This window comes from Haemaphysalis longicornis, unplaced genomic scaffold, assembly GCF_048455015.1.
Source record: "Haemaphysalis longicornis isolate Haplotype H1 unplaced genomic scaffold, Haemaphysalis longicornis Haplotype H1 scaffold_1, whole genome shotgun sequence".
Taxonomy (NCBI): domain Eukaryota; kingdom Metazoa; phylum Arthropoda; class Arachnida; order Ixodida; family Ixodidae; genus Haemaphysalis; species Haemaphysalis longicornis.
Window position 1 is genome coordinate 301,108,248 of NW_027526203.1, and position 18,720 is coordinate 301,126,967.

The window sequence follows — 18,720 nt, forward strand, 5'->3', positions numbered from 1 at the left end:
CCGGTGGCATGAACCTGACGGGGACAGCGGTGGCTCGGTTCACCAGGGAGATTTGGATTCCCGAATCCGAGCTACCCAGCGCCCCCTCCCACTGCTCGTCACACGCTTTAGAGGGGAAGGGGGCACGCGTTTAACTGCGGACACCATTCACAATCGATTTATTCAGCAGTAACGTTCGCAGTTAAAATTAGAACCCATTGACGTAACTGTTCCACCTCTGCAATTACTACAAAGCTAATTGTGTGATAGGACACCGGTCACTTCCATTTCCGGAGTTGACTCTAATCCCGCTACTAAAAACAGGTGCGTCTTAAGGCTTTATACAATGACCAATATCATTTTAAATTTATATTCATGATTTACGCAATTGGTTTTCTTCAAAATGCCTCTTGTAAGCTGACGAGAGGACAATTATCACTCAGGACAAGTATGACGGTGTTACTGACGAAATTAAACCCTGAATGATGTAGTCAATTGGTGTACGAGCAAAATGCTATAAATTAATCCATCGAAAACTAAATTTGTTGTATTTAATTTTAATAAAACACCACTTCCATTTCTTCAATTTACATTGCACAGCACTCTGCAACAGCAAACAACTCAGAACTTCGTGTTGCTTACATTGAAAAGGAAATGTCATGTGGCATAATCATCAAAGGCCGACCTTATTTCAGCCGTCAGACACTCACCACTCTTTATTATTCCTTTGCTCACTCTCATATTACTTTGTACATCAGCTGTTGGAACAACACATACAAACGTCCTGCCACGGCAGGACACACAATCCAGAATCAAGCGCTTGGGATCATCGAATCGACTCTGCACCTTGTTCAGGCCGAGCCTCTACTGACAAATCACTGCATTTGAACAGTTGTGAAATCGGCTGGCATAGCCTGTATCTCCTTCTCTTGAGCCATTAATAGACTACGTACCCAGGTCATTTTTCTTTCCTCATTCCTTTCCAACCCCAACGTCACGAGATTTTCAGCGAATGGTAATTTAACCTTGCCTAAAATTCGAACTAATTACGGTAGGCAAACAGCCCATTTGTTAGCAACTACCAATTGGAAAGCACTTCTGGAGGAAAAAAGGCACTGAACACTCTGCAGTCCTTCAAAATTGCTTTGAAATCTCATCTCAAACAAAATGCACAACTTCTGTTCATATATATACTGGAGTGACTGGGATACAAACCACATTCAGGGTAAAAAATTATTCAAGTTATACACTTTCCTCATTTTCACTTCAAAACAAAGTGTTTGTACTACTGTTTTACATATAGTAGTAACTGACTCATTGTCTCGTTCAGTTTCGTAGATATTTGTTCTTCGGAGCTTTTATCTGTGTATTTAGTTCACTCGCGGTTTGGAGCATAACATCTACAATGTGGTGGCAGTGAACAAACAATTGTCTAGATATTTATGTTAAAAATCCCCTTTTACTCGAATCTCCTGTTTGCTGCACTTTGTGAAATCGCGTGTATCTATTTTTGTAGAAGGTCCCGTTGCAGTCTGACTTCGGGACTTCCTTCTGTATATCCTAACCAAGTACTGAACCTTCTGCTTACAATAAAATTTGACTATGGCGTAATCACGCTGACGCGGTGCTAGAGGCAAAAGCTGTCTTGACTTATCTGGTGCAGGATTGGCCGAGGTTCTCTAACCTTGAGGCTCTCAGATTTTCTTTGTGTTATTGTCATTTTTAAAACTTTATTCATTCCTATTTTATTTTATCCTTCCCCTTATTTGCTGTTTCTGCCTCCTTTCCCACCTTTTCTTTTTTCGCCTCACTGCATTCAAACCCCTCTGAAGTAGCGAGCCCAGCCGTTAATTGGCCTAAGCTCTTCAGTATTAAAGCTTTTTTTTTCTCTTTCTCGCTAATCACCGCAGTACCATGGCCGGTTACACCTGCGTGTTCATGTCACCTTCATGTCTTCTGGTTCCGCTCTGTAACTGCTCACTTCACCCTCCCCACAATTTTACTCTAACGCTACCAGGTTAGGTGAGATCAAAAGCTTGTGGCCCTTTCCAATCCGCTTGTTCAACTTCGTCGTTATGCCATACGGGAGTGTCTCGTTATAAAAAATGAAATGGAAGGCCAGCTGGCATGACGCACTTGCATAGTAACTGCCTGTGGTGGAGTCCTCTAATTGCTATAAGAAAACTGCTGCACACAAAATTACCATTTAGTTAAAGGTGGGCAATAAAGTGACAGCGATCCCTGCAGGGCTTCAATGCCTGAGCCATCAATGTCTGCGGAGCAAAAGACTGCCGCCCAGTGGGATGTTCCCCAGTCTGTGCATGGCAATAAAACACCGCGCCACGCCCTAAAAGCATCTTTCGTGGTAGAAAGCTCGAACCAAAATTATAGAAATGTGCGCAAACAAAAACAGCAGGACACCCGACGCTTTTCGCGATGCTGGACTTCTTCCCGAAGGGCTGTGCTCAAGCCTCTTTAGAAAGGTAGCGTTGACGTGGGTTTTACGTTGGCGACACCGTGGTATCTGCAAGGCAAAAAAATGAGAGGTGCAGTTTTAGTGCGCAGAACAACGGAAGTACGAATGGGTGGCAGAATTCAAGCCTTCAAGATGAAAATGTCGCTATATTGTCGGCTGGACAGTGAAATCGTCGTTCACTGGACAAATGTACGCCATGGTGATTTTAAGAAACTTCGCTTTAAAAAGGAGAGATGGTAAATGTCATGCCATTAAGCGGAGAAGCTGGAGATGGGATTGCAATGTTTGGATTTCATTACCTTGCTTAGCTTCCAAGCTGACACACCACGACGAAAGTGTAGATAAAACAGACTGCTGGTCTTAGAATTTTTCAACTGGGATAAATTTTAGATTTCGTAAGCGGATTTAAAACGATACAAACATATTCTACCTTTGACCGCACTAAAGTGTTATATGCTAATAGTTTCCCAAGCGAGGAGATGTGTGCATCGCCACTCGTTATTTTTTTATTGCTAAGCCCATGTATTTATACTACTGACTTCTTTTAAGGGTTGGCTATTTGCTGAATAGGAAAACTGTATGGGATTTTTTGTTGAGTCATCAAAATTTAGCAACATGCCCCATTTGTTGCACCACGAAATAATATTGTTAAGTGCAGTGTTGAGAGAATTGTCGATCTGGCGTCTGTACATTAGTGAAAGACCCGCCGGGGTGGCTCAGTGGCTAAGGCGTTGTGCTGGTGACCGCAGGGACGCGGGTTTAAATTCCGGCTGCGGCGGCCGCTTTTCTGGTGGAGGCGAAGAGCAAAAACACCCGTGTGTTAGCGATTTCGGCGCACGCTAAAGATCCCCAGGTGGTCAAAATTAATCCGGAGCCCTCCACTACGGCGCGCCTCATCTCCTGTGTAGCGTCGGTGCGTTAAACCCCTCAATCAATCAATCAATCAATCAATCAATCAATCAATCAATCAATCAATCAATCAATCAATCAATCAATCAATCAATCAATCATCAGTGAAAATAATAAGATCATCACTAAGTTAACCGGATCAATAATAGCATTAATATCATTGCTATTAACAACAAAAGCGGTTCTACAACACTGCTCTTCGGTACGCCGGAAGAGAGAGAGAGAGAGAGAATAAACTTTATTTGGGCCTGCAGACGGTGGGGCGCCCTTAACAGGGGCCCAGGTGCCGTGACGCGGCCGCGACGTCGTTACGATAGCACCTCTTGAGCCGCACCCGGGCGCGCTCTACGAGGTCGGGGGGATCGTACCCCCTTCCGCGCGTCGCACTCCGGCCGCTGCCGTTCGAGGGCCGCCGCAACCTGCTGGACGGCCTGTAGCTGGGTGTTGTAGTCCTTGCTCTTCTTCGCCGCATTGTACTGCGGTGGGGGCGTAGTGGTCTCGCTGGCCTCACGCGGTACGCCGGAATTCACTGGGGTATGAGGTGAGGTCTGTCCACAGACGCCGACATACTGTTTTCGACCTTTTAGGTAGACAGACACCCGAGACACTAGGTTGTTCGGAATCCCTACGACCCATAATAGTATAGCAAAGGGGTGCATGCCTGCAGTGATTCATTAAACGCTTTAAAAGCTTTGTTCATGTTGGGGCACGGGCAAGCATTCACAACAGTACAAGAGCACAAAATCAAGAAGAGTCGACCCTAAGAAATCTGTGCATGTACGCTGAATTCGGCGTGCGTATTCTGAACACACCCACCTAGAAAGTAGCGCATACGTCGGGGCGGTATACATTGGACGGCACTTCATAAGCGGGAATATATCCCCGCTTTCGCAAAATATTCCGTGACTGGTGCTACCAAGCCAATCTGCTTACATTTTTGCACTGCACCTTCCTTTATGCGGTTTTAGGGCGTGTATTTTGTTCTCAAGTTGCTCCATTTTCTGTCGTTTCCTCTGAAGCTACCTGATTATAAATGGGGTGGTAGCCAGCGCCACTTGGACTACTCGGGGTGAAGGGGACCTTCTTTTTAACCCCCGGGCCGTGACTCGAGCGTCTACGACATGTCGAGAGTGGTCGACCAGCGCTGAACCCTCTTAAGCTTCCTATGGCACCAAGACTGCCAGAACAGAGGCCCTCGCTATGTATCTAGCGAATCGGAATAGGAAATGAGGGGCTCGTTGAAATAAGACATAAATAAGGGTTGGCAGTCACGAAAACCTCGGAAAGCAAAGGGGAGGATGTAGTAGCTCAAGATAAAGAATTTAGAAAATAAGAAAGTGGAGAAAAAATGCCCGCCAGGTGGGATCCGAACCCACGACCTCCAGAATACCGGTCTGGTGCGATAACCACTACGCTACCGGCGGGGCTACTTTAGCCTCCACTTTCTGGGGTATTTATGTTCAGGTGTTTTTTGTTTCCAGTGCTTGGGGGTGTATAGCCAGCGCCGGAGGATGGTGGCTACCGAAGGATGGTGGGGGGCGTGGTTTTCTTGGCCTTGCATGCGTACGCCAGTGAGTGAGGCTTAGCCGGTGTGCAATTAGCTTATTTTTTGTAAGGCAATGGTAAACAAACACGTTACGAAAGACGAGGTTATGGGGAGTGAAATATGGTAAGACCGTTATTCATAGTAGTAGCATGAGGCTACCTTTCAAAACAAAGCTGCTTCAAAAAGGGTGTCTTGTAGATATTCTAAAGCTGTAGTAATATTAAAAATGGGGCTATAAGAAACCGTGATTGTTTTACACCTAACGAACTTCGAGTTTATTCTGGCGACGGTCTGCATTTTTGCTATTTCTTGTTCCGATTGAGATATTTATGCATTTATTTATTATTATAACAAATTATTAATTATGTATTTAATTAAATAATTAAAATGTCTTACAGGGCACTGAGTAAGAGGAGATACATAGGGAATAAAACAATCCTAATTAGTGAAGCTATTGTGACATTACAATACGATACATTACACCAACTATTAACAAAGAGCATAAATGCGAAAGGGGTTAAAAACAACAATAAATTTTGAAGCAGCAAAGAGAAACCAGCCTGAATCAAACAAAACTGAAGGGCTTTATGCAATACTACCAAGGTGAAAAAGTGTGTTGGTGCGGGCTTGTTGGTACATAACTGAATATGGAAAAACAGCGCTAAAACGGGACAAAGAACGTGACAAGACTGGGCGCTGAGTCCCAGTCTTGTCACGTTCTTGTCAAGACAGCGCCCAGTCTTGTCACGTTCTTTATCCCGTTTTAGCGCTGTTTTTTCATATTCACTACCAAGGTGGATACATATACAGATAGATACAAACCTAAAGGAATGGTTCTTTCTACTTTTAGACTTTATAACGTCATGAAGCGTGGGTGAGCCCCCAAATATAATTCTTACCAGTGAAGGGGTTGTTGCTGGGTGGTTATAATTCTCGCTTCGAAACCTGGGGTGTTCGTTCCTATTACTGACAAGTGTTACGTTTCAATTCTGCGCTGGAAGCGTCCATGCACGCAGGCACAAAAATTTGAAGGTGGGTATAGGTAAAAAAAAAAGGATCACTTTTTGTTGGTTGCTAGTGAGAACGGGGCTCCTATTCTCTACGCGTTTCTTCCCACGTAGAAAAGTGGTTCTCATGTGAAAAAAAGGAGGATTCTGGGGCCGATTTTTCTGAAAAAAAGTGGCGTCGTTTTGAAACGGCGCGGTAGCGCAATGCTGACGCATGTGTTCTTCGTCTGGGGCGCCGCTTTGAGGTGTTTAGGAGGGGCAAGAATGGCCCTACAAAGGAGTGCTGTAGCAAGGGCGCAAAGCGACAAGCAAAACAACGGGGGAGGAGGGGGGGGGGGGGCAGCACTGCGCCTTTGCTACAGTGCTCCTCTGCAAAGCCATTCTCGCTTCTCCTCAACCTCAAAGCGACCACCCAGCCCAAGAACCCAGCATGCATTTGCATGGCGCTACCACGTCGCTTCAAAACGACACCCCCTTTTTGGAGAATTTCGCCCCTGGTGGCATCGCCCTTTCTTCGGAGGCAATTTCATGGTCGGAAATGGTGAAGGGAAGTTGAAGCCGGTCTAGTGGCGTTAGGCATACGCCTCACGTCGTTATTACGTGCCCAATGCGAGCTCCTGCGCACAGCTGCACACCGCTGCTTCGTAGACAAATCGGGCCCGGGCATCTACAATGTGAAACGATGAGGAAAACGCACTTACGCTAGAGATTTGAACTTTTCACGCACGGCCTGGTGGACACAACCAGGTGCACTGCAGAAGCTTTTGTGGAGAGCATAGATGCAGTCCCGGAGGTCAGGAACATGGTAACCCGAATACGTGATCAGGTCTTGGCCCTGCAAACATTAGCATTTAAGCACATTTCAGGGTCATGAGACACACTGCCAACTAGAATTCAAGTTTGGGCTGTTGTAGCGTACCGAGGCAGCACTAGGCCTATGAAGTACCGCGACCATCTCCATCTATGGCCGCCTCTAGCCACATGCGTGCCGGTTCCCCAAAAATGCACTGTTTGCATTGAAATTGGCTGTTACTGCAGGAGTGCACAGCTAACAAGGCAGCTGTGAGAATCCTAGTTTTTGAATCGGGAGGAAAACAACGCGAGATTGAAATAGCACCCGGTACATATTAAAATCCAAATTGTGTTCAAATGGCCAAAGAATCACCTGGTATACGAGATTCGCTGTAGTCGAAGACTACGATTCACGTAGATCGACCTGGCTAATGCAAAGTGCACCGAAATGTCGTACACAATCGCACTTTTGGTTTCACGGTACTTCAAAGATAGAGCCACCACGGCCAGGTAAGTACACAGCCCGTGACTTCGGGTCCACGAACACAGCGATTTTGCCACCTTCTCAGCCACTGCGGTGCAGGATACTAAGCGTTACATGGGCCGAACGCAAAAAATAGTAGTTGCGCTGTAGTCAGCCGCCACAAGGCGCCGGTCGTTAGCGCGCTGGCCGTATAGCTGGCCGCCAGGAAACGTGGCTGCTTTGCGCGCGGAGGGCTTCAACTTGTCCTGCAAGACGTCCAACTGCTAAATGCGCAAACATACGGAGTAGCGAAATTTTAAATATCGCGGTGCATTTTATGTGAATTCTGCCCCAACCCCAACCCCAACCCCCGGTGAGCGACGTCTGCATAGGATGAGCCAAAAACAATGTGCTTTTGGGCGTGCTTCTGGGAAATTGATGTTTTCGGTTACTTTGATCTGAATGATCTTTTTTTTTCTTGAAAGATGGGCAAGATCGTGGGTATGCAGCGTTTGAGCCACTGCAGTTCCGACATTTTATGATTATGTTTTGGTAGTAATCAGAAAAGTGATCAATTTCACCGCATTTAGCACAGGTGCGCCTGCCACCGCCAGCTAGAGTTCCATCACCGTAGTGTTGCCATTTAAAGCATCGCCTCGGGTTTGGAATGTAGGCGCGTACACGACAGCTAATAAAAGCTGCCTTCACTGTCTCGGGCAGGGTAGAGCTAGAAAATGTCAGAATGATGTGTCGTGTTTTGATTTCTGCTCCATCTCTTATAATTCCATGGATGCCAACACCACCTTGGTCATACAGTCCCTCAAGGAGGTAATCATTTGTCTCATGCAGGAGTTATTTGTCGGAAATAACACCCTGCACAGTGTTTAGCGTGCGTGTGGCGTAACGGTGACGGTCAAATTGGAAATTTTTTCTTGCTCAGGAGGTCCTAACTTTGGTTTTTTCGCACAACTTCAACAAGGAGGTCTCCAGAGGGCATCTTTCTGGCATTGCAGTCTCCCACAACAATGTTTTCAATACATTTGGCAATGAAGAAGACAGTCAGGTCAGTGATAGGTTTCTAGTTGGTAGAGTACCAGTAGGTATTTGCCAAAAGCTTGCTGAGGTGGTTGGGTTCGGAGTGCTTCGGTGCGACCCGTTTTAGGAGGTCGGTCAGGGTATTTTGCGGGAATGGAAAAGGTAGCCATAGAGCATGGAATCAATTCGGTGGCAAGGCCAGTCGCCCACCACCGAGCCCAACAAGGGAACGTGGCTTTGCAGCACACGTTAACTGTACCTCACCACCATAACTCTATGGCCGGAATTCAGGGGGGTGCCCTCACACAGGGTTAACCCTCACCGCCTGGAGAAGAATGAAGAAATGTGGAAGAGAAAAAAAGACGACAGGACAGTGCTAGGAAAGAAAATAGGAAAGGGAGAGAGTGAAGAAGAGGATAAAAAAAGGCGACTGGCTGATCCCCCCCAGGACGGGTCAGACTGGAGGCACCGTCTACGAGAAGCGGGGGCCAAAGTGGAGAGTTGCCTCCGCCAGGGGGCCATGAAGGTCCAAAACAACCCCAACTTTGGCTCAGCCACCAGGATGCCTTTTTCAACCGGAAACGGAAAAGCCACGCACAGCCTAGGGCGTGGGTGGGTCCAACCCACACGGGCTCAGAGTGCGCGGTGTCGCTACTACCGTCATCTAAGGTGCCCTTGCGGGGTCGCGCAGCTTCGATGCATTGCTTCACAGCCACCTGCTGCTTAGGCAATAGAAGCTTCAGTTGCGGCTCAAGCACGTCCTCAGTAGTCGCAACTGTTATTTTTTTCCTCCTGGCAATCACATCGCTTAGACTTTCAGCTCTTCACACCAGTTTTCTTGCTTTTTGATTAGCAACCTGAAGTTGGTCAAATTTGCGTTTTCTTCGTTATTCACCTTATTCAGGCGTTCTTGTTTTCGAAGCCTTCCGGAGGTACAGTCGCGCTCACTATGGCCTACACCGCTCATTAGTATTCAGACGATTATATCGTCGAAACAATGACTATGGGCATATACGTTAGGATAAGGCTTGATTCATTAGGAAGTTGTTCTAATGCGCACTTGGTCTTTAACCCCGGGTGCCAGACAAAGGTAATATAAAGCTGTGAATACTAATGAGCGGTGTAGGTCATAGTGAGCGTGACTGTACTTGCAAGATAGGCAGGACAATCCTGAAAATGTAAAACAGAACTTTAAGGGATAATAGGAAAACAACGTTTCTAAAGTAACTGTTGAACACTCATATCATCCTCGCAGGTTAAGCTATATTTTATTATGCATAAAGGAACTTCCATAGGCCGTATTTTACAACGATTACATCGCATTTGAAGGAATACGTGAATATAATACGCACTAAATATAATGAAGGAATGTAATACGCACAACGCCTCTGGGCTCCCAATCCTGCAAACGTAGCAACTAGCCCCGATGACATGCGCATCCTCCGCTGAGCAATTAAAGCAAAATATCCAAATTACTCCATTATACAGTTATACAATAAGCTGTAGATATTAAAGCAAAGCTTGATTGATTGATTGTGGGGTTTTAACGCGCCGACGCAACGCAGGCGATGAGGCGCGCCGTAGTGGAGGGCTCCGGATTAATTTTGACCACCTGGGGATCTTTATCGTGCGCCGAAATCTCGTACATTAAAGCAAAGCTTACTATGTCACTTGTGGTGGTTAAAAAACGCACTGAAGGAAAGCTGACTTTACAGTATGGGTTTCCACAAAGAGAACATTATGGGGGAGGTGGTGATGCTGATAATGATGATGATGAAACGCGAAGCTTTTTCCAATACAAATGCAAAGTAGCCTAAGTCCAAATCAACGACAACGCTGAGATAACCGAATCACAAAATTCAGATGACCCAATCACAAATATAGATAGAAAATCATAAAATCCCAATAGGTCAGCTCAGAGTTGCCGTTGATTTGGACTTATGCTGATTGAATTGTGGACTTTGAATTTGTATCGGATATAGCTTCGAGTTTCAACCATCTTCCTCCCAGAAAGAAGCATTTTTATATTTTCTCTTCTCGGGAGGACATCCATACAGGGGTATTTCTAACGTTTTCTGTCACTCACAAATGTATTGAGATTCTCGATTTGCCCCGTTTAGGAAGTTTTTCGGCGCCGATCGAACCCAGGACGAAAGGAATATTGTATTCTTACCGAAGAGGACGCAAGCAACTTCCCAAAAGGATTCTAGAAATGTAAACCCTTTTTTTGTAAAAAAGAGCATTTGATTTTCAACGTGGCGCCTTTAATTGCCCTCCCCGATCGGTAACCTGAACCCTATGAGACCGTATGAGAATAGAGCGCACTCTCGGTCGATTTCGGGCCCCCGTGAGCGCTTGGGTTGTGCAAAAAAAAAAAAAGAGAAAAACAATGACCCAGGCAGAAATATTTTTGGCAGCTGACCATTTCCGCTGAAGAAATAGTCCCTACACACTATCCATAGTCAGCTCTACGCAACAACTCAAGCTCAAAAAGCTGTAGCCATGGAGTAAGATAAGCTGTAGCGCACGGAGCCACATGCAGATGGACAATGATTTAAAACTTGTTCGCGCAAAGAAAGACATTTTTACATACTTCAAAGACATTCTTAAGCATGCAAACTAATTTTCACAACGTTTGTTTAGGCATGTATTTTGACTTCCCCTTGAAGTTCACGAAATTTTATGCTTTGACTATCTTGATGAAATGAATGTTCAAAACTTACCTTCTTACGTTCTCTTTCGCAAACAGTTAACGATGAGGTGGGTGCCTGCTCTTGAACGCATTTGTTCCCGAAGGCCTTTCGTCAAATCACATGGTGGCACTGATTTCATAAATAAATTTCATTTCAACAACCTCCCGACCCGCCGCTGACATCAGTATCGGTGGAACGTAACCTACTATTGGAACCATGTAGGTTATATTCAACGAGAAGAGTGCGTCAGGACGGCTGTTTGTCTTTATTAAAACTGAGGAAGCAGATATCTTAGTTATTTTAAACCCATGTGGCTAATCGACAGTTCATGAGGCGGCCGAGAAGGGCGCGTTTGTTTTCGTCTGGGTTTTAGAAATGAAGTTCGAATCTGGGCTTCAAGCGATAAGCTAGAACTGGGCTTCCTTAGATTAAGACGAAATTGTGATATTTATCATGCACTTATGCATTATTAGTCTCTTATTTATGGCTGTTTTTCGCTTTTATCAGGAAGACAGCCGCCGCAGCCGGAAATCGTACCAGTGACCTTATCTCCGCAACGCGTCACCTTAATCTCTAAGCGTTCACGGCTCTGCCGCTGCCTGGAGATATAAGCACGTTAGTTATCTAAAAATGCTGTTATAAGTGTTACTTTGCAAAATAACTTCTATGTTCCCATAACACGGGACTCCTCCATACTTGTACAGCCGCCGACAGTTTTCGGATGCCCTATTGTCCCAACCTGTCTGAATGTCCCGACTCTCCCATGGCACCGTCACACGCTCCATAGTGAATGTATAACACGGGCCAAAATTTCGGACGCTTGAAACCCTTCTCGTCTGATTTTCCGGACTTCTTCATTTGATCGCGAGTCCAAAGCTGCGGAAAACGCAAACAACGTCGCTGCACTCGGCATACGATTTCAGACGGATGGAAGGCGATGACCGAGATCACAATCCGGAATTGCTTCCGCCACGCGGGTTCCACGTTCAGACGTGAAAGGCCTGACGATAGCAACCTTATCAGCCCTCTTCATCTGCTTCCCGTTGCAGGCGCCGTTCCCGTGGAAGCGACACTGGAGCAGTTCGCTAACGCTGACAGCGAGACCGAGCTCTGTGCGGAACTTACCGACGATGAAATAGTTAGCCAGGTGCTGGAAGATGAATCGGGCTTCGGCAGTGAGGAGCCAGTGCCTGTGCTGTCAACTAGTTCTCAACTAACGCGAGGCCTCATGGCGCTTTGGGTTGTTTAAAACAGCCAGAACGTCACCGTCGCCGACGTGCAAGCAGACCTATTGGTGCGGCAACGTAGCGCCCCGTAGAAACGGATTGCCTGGTTTTTCAAGCCGCTCGCAAAACAAACTGACTATAAAAGGGGAACAGCGCAAACTCAGACAAGACACAAGAAGAAGGAGGTGACAAACACGAGCGCTGACTTACAACTCAGGTTTATTCCTTGGCTTTTCACATATATATGCCAATAGTCAAAAGCACAAGAAGAACCTAAAGTTTCACGATAGAAGGAGATACGAAGCCGCTCGTCACGCTTCAACGACGCCATGTGCCACAAACACTAGCTGTACTATTGAGGGACAGATAATTAATCTCTTTCTGCGAGAGGGACAAGGAAGGAACGCTAACACATTTATCTTTTCTGCGCAATATTTCTGCGGCTTCAATTATTTCTCTTATTTTATATTGGTGTCGTGAAATGACCTGCGTTTTTTGAAATATTGGGGCGCAGTCGCGGCAATCCCGACAGTGGACACCTAAGTGGCCACTAATCGCCGTATGTACGTTATAGTTATGTTCTTTTAATCTTTCATTTAGGCATCGTCCAGTTTGGCCTACGTACGTTTTCCCACAAGACAGCGGAACGGAATAGACGACGCCTTTAACACATTCAACAAACCGGTTTTCGTGCTTTACGGAGCAAGACTGCACTGTTCTTTTGGTTTTGTTTACTCTCGAACACATGGAGGAAAGCTTGTTGGGAGCGGAAAACACGGGAGCTTGTTGAGCGCTGTCTTGTAAAGCACGAAAACTGGTTTGTTGAATGTGTTGAAGGCGTCGTCTATTCCGTTCCGCTGTCTTGTGGGAAAACGTACGTAGGCCAAACTGGACGATGCCTAAATGAAAGATTAAAAGAACATAATTATAACGTACATACGGCGATTAGTGGCCACTTAGGTGTCCACTGTCGGCATTGCCGCGACTGCGCCCCAATATTTCAAAAAACGCAGGTCATTTCACGACACAAAGATAAAATAACAAGAGAAATAATTGAAGCCGCAGAAATATTGCGCAGAAAAGATAAATGTGTTAGCGTTCCTTCCTTGTCCCTCTCGCAGAAAGAGATTAATTATCTGTCCCTCAATAGTACAGCTAGTGTTTGTGGCACATGGCGTCGGTGAAGCGTGACGAGCGGCTTCGTATCTCCTATCGTGAAATTTTTGGTTCTTCTTGTGCTTTTGACTATTGGCATATATATGTGAAAAGCCAAGGAATAAACCTCAGTTGTAAGTCAGCGCTCGTGTTTGTCACCTCCTTCTTCTTGTGTCTTGTCTGAGTTTGCGCTGTTCCCCTTTTATAATCATGCACCAACTCGCCCAAGCCTTAACCCTTGCAAACTGACTATTCTGCGTGAATTTTTTTTCGGACTTCCCAATTTTCCGGACGCTATCTCGGCCTCTTGAGGGTCCGAAAAAAAAACAGATCACCTTCGCAATTGAGATGCGATGACTGAGAAAACCGCAGAGCTGGCGGTCTTCACAAGGTTGAACTTGGTTTTTCTTAGGTCTGCCCATCTTATCGGTAGATCAGACAATGATTCAGCCGAGCGCACGCTGTCTCTCTCAATTGGGAGAACACCTGAATGCCAGAAATTACGTCATCACTAGGCACAGCCAATACACGACGCGTGCCTCCCCACCCGCACATCTGCGCCACGACGCGAACTCCCCAGATTTGCTCGTCGGCTCCTTGCCGCCTCGCCACTTCCACTTTCTTCTTGGCCTAGCATTTTCCTCCTCTCCCCTTTGCTTCGCCGAGCTTTGAACAACGCCAGGCACGGATGGAACTCAAGCTTAAACAGCTGCGGTGTAAAAAATCGGTCGGCGACTGTATGACGTGCGGCTGCACGCCTTACGTCGCAATTAAGAACGGCGAGTGAAACCTCCAGTTGTCAAGCCACTGATGAGTCATTGGATCTTTAAACATGAATGTTGGCACTGTATCCCACTTTAAGCTAGTTTCGAAGCTGTATGGCTTCGTTAAATGCAGCGCAATAAAGTTTCGAGGGCCAAAAAAACCGCAGTCCGAAACCTACTCCTAAGGGAAACAGCTTTCGTGGCCGCCTCGGGAGCGATGGTTTTGGTGGCTACTGCAGGCTGAGGCATGGCAAGATGAGGCTGAAGCCTGGAAGATGAGGCAGAGGAAGCCGTTCTGCTCGCAACGTGCGTATCCGAATGCGGGAGCCTTGAGTTCTTCAGAAATGTGGTATGGCTGACGCTGCAGCGCGCACACAGCGGTCCGCGACAAGCGACTGCAATAGTTACAGCACTTCTTTAAATAATTCGTATACCTATTTAACGACTACGCATGAGCCCTGGATTATTATCCATAAGTAGTGGGAAATGGGTAAAAAGTAGGCTATCTAGGGATCTGACATGTAACACCGACTACATGCACCGCTATATGGGAAGATAGCACAGTACTCTGCCGAACGAGAGTTCGTAATCATGACTTGAAAAAGAAATGTTAATCACCCATGGATGTAAGTCCAGCGTGTAGTTGGCCAAGCAAAGAGCAGCACCGGCAACAACGCTGGGCAGGTATTGCAGGTAAGGATCGTCCTCTGTGAAGGTCAGCTCACACAAGTACTGTAAGCAAACGAATAAGCAGGAGACTTTTCAAACAGCCAGTTCTGTGATTACTTGGCGCAAAGTGAGTGAGAAAAAGATATAGAGGAATAAAGGAAGAAGGAAAGAAAGGAAGGAAACAAAGAAAGGATCAAAAGAAGGAAGGAGAGAGAGAGAGAGAGAGAGAGAGAGAGAGAGAGAGAGAGAGAGAGGAGAGAGAGAGAGAGAGAGGGAGGGAGATTGGTTTATTGGATAGGTTTAACGTTCGCACAACTGACCAGCGTGGGTACGAACAATGCTAACGGAAGTGTGTCACCTAGTATGTAAACACGATATCTGACGAGCGCACACGCACCCCCCCCCCCCCCCCCCCCCAACGCTCACGTGTGTGCGTAACATACATATCCCACGGATATCGCGCCTAACAATACTTGCCCGATATGGTAATAAGCGATCCATTCAACAGTGTTCACAACTGAAGGTTGTGTCCTAAACGCACGAGCAGGAATAGTTGCAAGATATATTTTAAATTCACAAGGTCTGAAGCCCGTTATACATGGTGCGAATTTCCCGTGCGAATTCGCAGCTGCGGCGCCGCTTGTAAGACAAAACGATATATTTCGTTGCGGCGACGAAGTGCCAAATGTCAAGCGGCGTTCACAGAAGTTACAGTTCCAAACATTCGGCAATTTGCCCCGGAAACGATAATATACGGTTTTGCCGCACGAGAGGCACCGCAGCTGCGAATTTGCTCCGAAAATTCGCACAGTTTATGTTTTAAAATGTTTGAAAAGACGCCTAAACAAGCTCCGGAAGTCGTTTCACAATCTGTAAAAAATAGTTCTGAAAAATCTCCTGTAATGTGATAGCCCTTCTGGTTCATTGACACCGTATGCATTATTAAACAGCTGTTTGTAGGTTAGTCGACAGCGATTGGTATATTTGTACTCTAGGTCTTACCCACGTATATAGTGCTCTGATATAGGTGAATCTACCATTACCGTTTAAAGCCCCTTTAAAACGAGTTTGTGGTTTTTCAGAAAAAAAAGTCACTATTTTTGCTTTAAAATACCGAAATTTTAGTTCTTAGTTCTGTGGCCTTCGCCTTAGTCGACCAGGCCGATCACAAGAAGCGCCGTGGTCAAAATGGCCTATGATTTGGGTGAGCTTATTATGAAACGAGCTTACCTGACCGAGGTAGACCGCCACATCTGCAGCACGGCTAACTTCTGCGAAGCGTTGCAAAAAGTAGTATGTTGTTGGGACTGCAACATCGAAGTAAAGATGCTTCAGCATCTGTCGCTCCATCCGCACAAGTTCTTTTTTGGAGTAGGCGCCAGCAGCTATGGCCACAAGGTCGGGCACTTCCGGTGGAAGAACTTCCTCAAACTTCCTGTCATTGGCGAGCACAAAAGATACGAACAGTAAGAAACACTGCACCATACCGCTTTTGGTGTCTACTTCATTGCACATTCTGCATGCAGTAGTTATCACTAGGAACTCTGGAGAACGGCGCTGACTGCCAATTCCGCCCGCTTTCGGAAAGCGTAAACGAGCGTAAACTACACAGGACACCAGCCCAGTAATACCATAGTTCCAATTAGCGGGGACGTTAGGTGGGATTACGAGAAATTAGAGTGAATTGAAAGGAATTCACGTGGATGACTAAATAAATTAATGTGAATAATAGTGAATAAGTGTATCAAATGAATTTAAGAATAATTATGCTAATAAAGTGAATTAATCAGCGAATTACGATGGATGACTAGGTGATTAGACAGGACGACTCAGTGATTTAGGAGGATAGCTAGGCGAAATAAAGGGGGCAGGTTAGCTAATTCTTTAATTGATTGTGGGGCTTAACCAAGGTGGTTCTACAATCTCCTTGGGCTTAACGCGCCGACGAAACGCAGGCGATGAGGCGCACCGTGGTGGAGGGCTCCAGATTAATTTGGACCCCCTGTGAATCTTTAACGTGCGCCGAAATCTCGTACACACGGGCGTTTTTGCTTTTCGCAGGTTGGCTGATTAAACTAATTAAGACGATTAAGCAAGAAACTCAGCTAATTAAAGCGAAGAAAAATTATCCGGCGCTTAAGCCTTTTCACGGGGTTTGAGGGCGAAAGCTTAGCGATTATCAGAATTCTTCAAGGCTACATCATGTTTCCCTTCGCTTTCCCGTCTTCGTCTTTTGGCGCCAATTACTTCGACAGGCAAGCTTCACGCGGCAGCTTCTCCAGGATCGAAGCTCTTCTCCGCGTGCCCCCTGTTCTTCTCGCGTGCCGTCACGTGCACCTGTCATGCGGCATGCACCAGGCTTATTCTTTCGGAATGTTAATTCCAAGCACGAATGTTACGTAGGACTGAACAATTATACCGTATGAAAACACCCCAAAGCTTTGATTGATTGATTGATTGATTATAGGGTTTAACGCGCCGACGCAACGCAGGCGATGAGGCGCGCCGTAGTGGAGGGCTCCGGATTAATTTTGACCACCTGGGGATCTTTATCGTGCGCCGAAATCTCGCACACACGGGCGTTTTTGCTTTTCGCCTCCATCAGAAAAGCGGCCGCCGCGGCCGGGAATCGAACCCGCGACCTCGTGCTCAGCAGCGCAACGCCTTAGCCACTCAGCCACCGCGGCGGGTCACCCCAAAGCTTTGCCACAAGTGTTACCTGCTCACAATGCAACATGCACGGTGGGAAATTAGCCATTTACATACATAGTCTTCAAGAATTCAGTACCCAGAATTTGAAGATGAAGTACATTCAATGAAACCTGGATTTATAACTTTCCGAATCTAACCAGTACCAGTTTGGCAAACAGAAAACTGATAGATTTCAGGCACCGGCATATGAAATGCCCTGCACCCTACCATTCGCTCTATACCCACAACAATATAAAAGTTAAAAATACATTGAAGAAATGCTGATTGCGGAAGACAGCTCAGATCAATTCCCTAGAATACATTGCGACATTTACGTTTTTATTTGAATGTTGCTTTGTTTTTGTTTGCTTTCAATGAAGAGTAATCCTGGCTTATACTTTAAATATTTCTCAGTAGCCCCAAAGATATTCTAGGCATATAATTCCTGCTTCTTTTAAGTATCCTCGATCTATTTTGTTTCATTTACTGCACCCTCTCCCGCCTGTACGTTGATGTGTTTTTCCTCCTATGACATTGCATTATAGTAAATGCGTTTTACTGTATTCCCTCTAATCTTTTTTTCTTGGATTTGATCTTGTGAAATTCTCTATGATCTGCTTTTGCAAGTTCCAACGTTGCTAACTTTTAATCACTTCTTTTTCAGTAAGGGCTGGCCGCCTTCCATTCTACGGAAAAAGTTGGAAAAAGTCAGTTTTCCACTGGCCTTTCACAGTGCTGATTCCTAAAGTATATATGAGATATTTTCCCCCCGGAAACCTGAGAATGCTTGCCATGCGCAGTTTTATTTATATTGCAAAATTTAAAATATTCAGCGGATAAGTTCGCAGAAAAGCACCATGAAACAAATTGCCCAACCCAGCTTTAACAGGTTTAATGCTTAAATGCTACTGTTTACCGCAGACAACTGGTAGGCTGCAAGTTTGAAACTACTTCAGTACAATGGCGCTTTACTCAACGTGCGCTAACAATTCGACCTACACAAACAGCGGTAGCGCGCTGTTATGCAATGTGCGCATTGCCCTTGCTTTCCCTGTGTGACACGTGCACGAGTGCGGGTATCGCTCTTACGCAGCAATGAGAAGAGATGCAATGCCGAGTAGCTGCAACTTGCTCCGACGTATGATCACAGTCGACAGGAACCGATCGACGTTGCTCACTGCAAGGGAGAGGGTTTCTCCGTTCAGCTGGAAATCCGCAGCTGCTTTGACCAGCCAGTTCATGAGCACTGAGCGTGCTCCAGAGGTGATTTGCGCGTGCGTCCGCACGTAGTTTCCCCTGGGCGTCAGCCTTTCCT

The 18,720-nt window shown here is 46.0% G+C and overlaps 1 protein-coding gene across 3 annotated transcripts in view; it reads right to left on the reverse strand.

Annotated features, from left to right (window-relative positions):
* Positions 1–877: 877 nt before the first annotated feature.
* The window catches only part of LOC144149261 (G2/mitotic-specific cyclin-A-like), a 40,097-nt gene continuing 22,254 nt past the window's right edge, over positions 878–18,720 (reverse strand). For 2 of the 3 annotated variants that reach the window (XM_077680824.1, XM_077680817.1), the window contains exons 4-8: positions 18,495–18,718; positions 15,945–16,149; positions 14,664–14,777; positions 6,619–6,752; positions 878–2,503 (exon numbers count right to left, since the gene is read on the reverse strand). In XM_077680824.1, coding sequence (XP_077536950.1) covers positions 2,455–2,503; positions 6,619–6,752; positions 14,664–14,777; positions 15,945–16,149; positions 18,495–18,718 — 726 coding nt within the window. In that variant the 3' untranslated portion in view covers positions 878–2,454. The remainder of the gene's footprint in view (positions 2,504–6,618; positions 6,753–14,663; positions 14,778–15,944; positions 16,150–18,494; positions 18,719–18,720) is intronic. The other variant, XM_077680829.1, reaches the window with a different exon arrangement.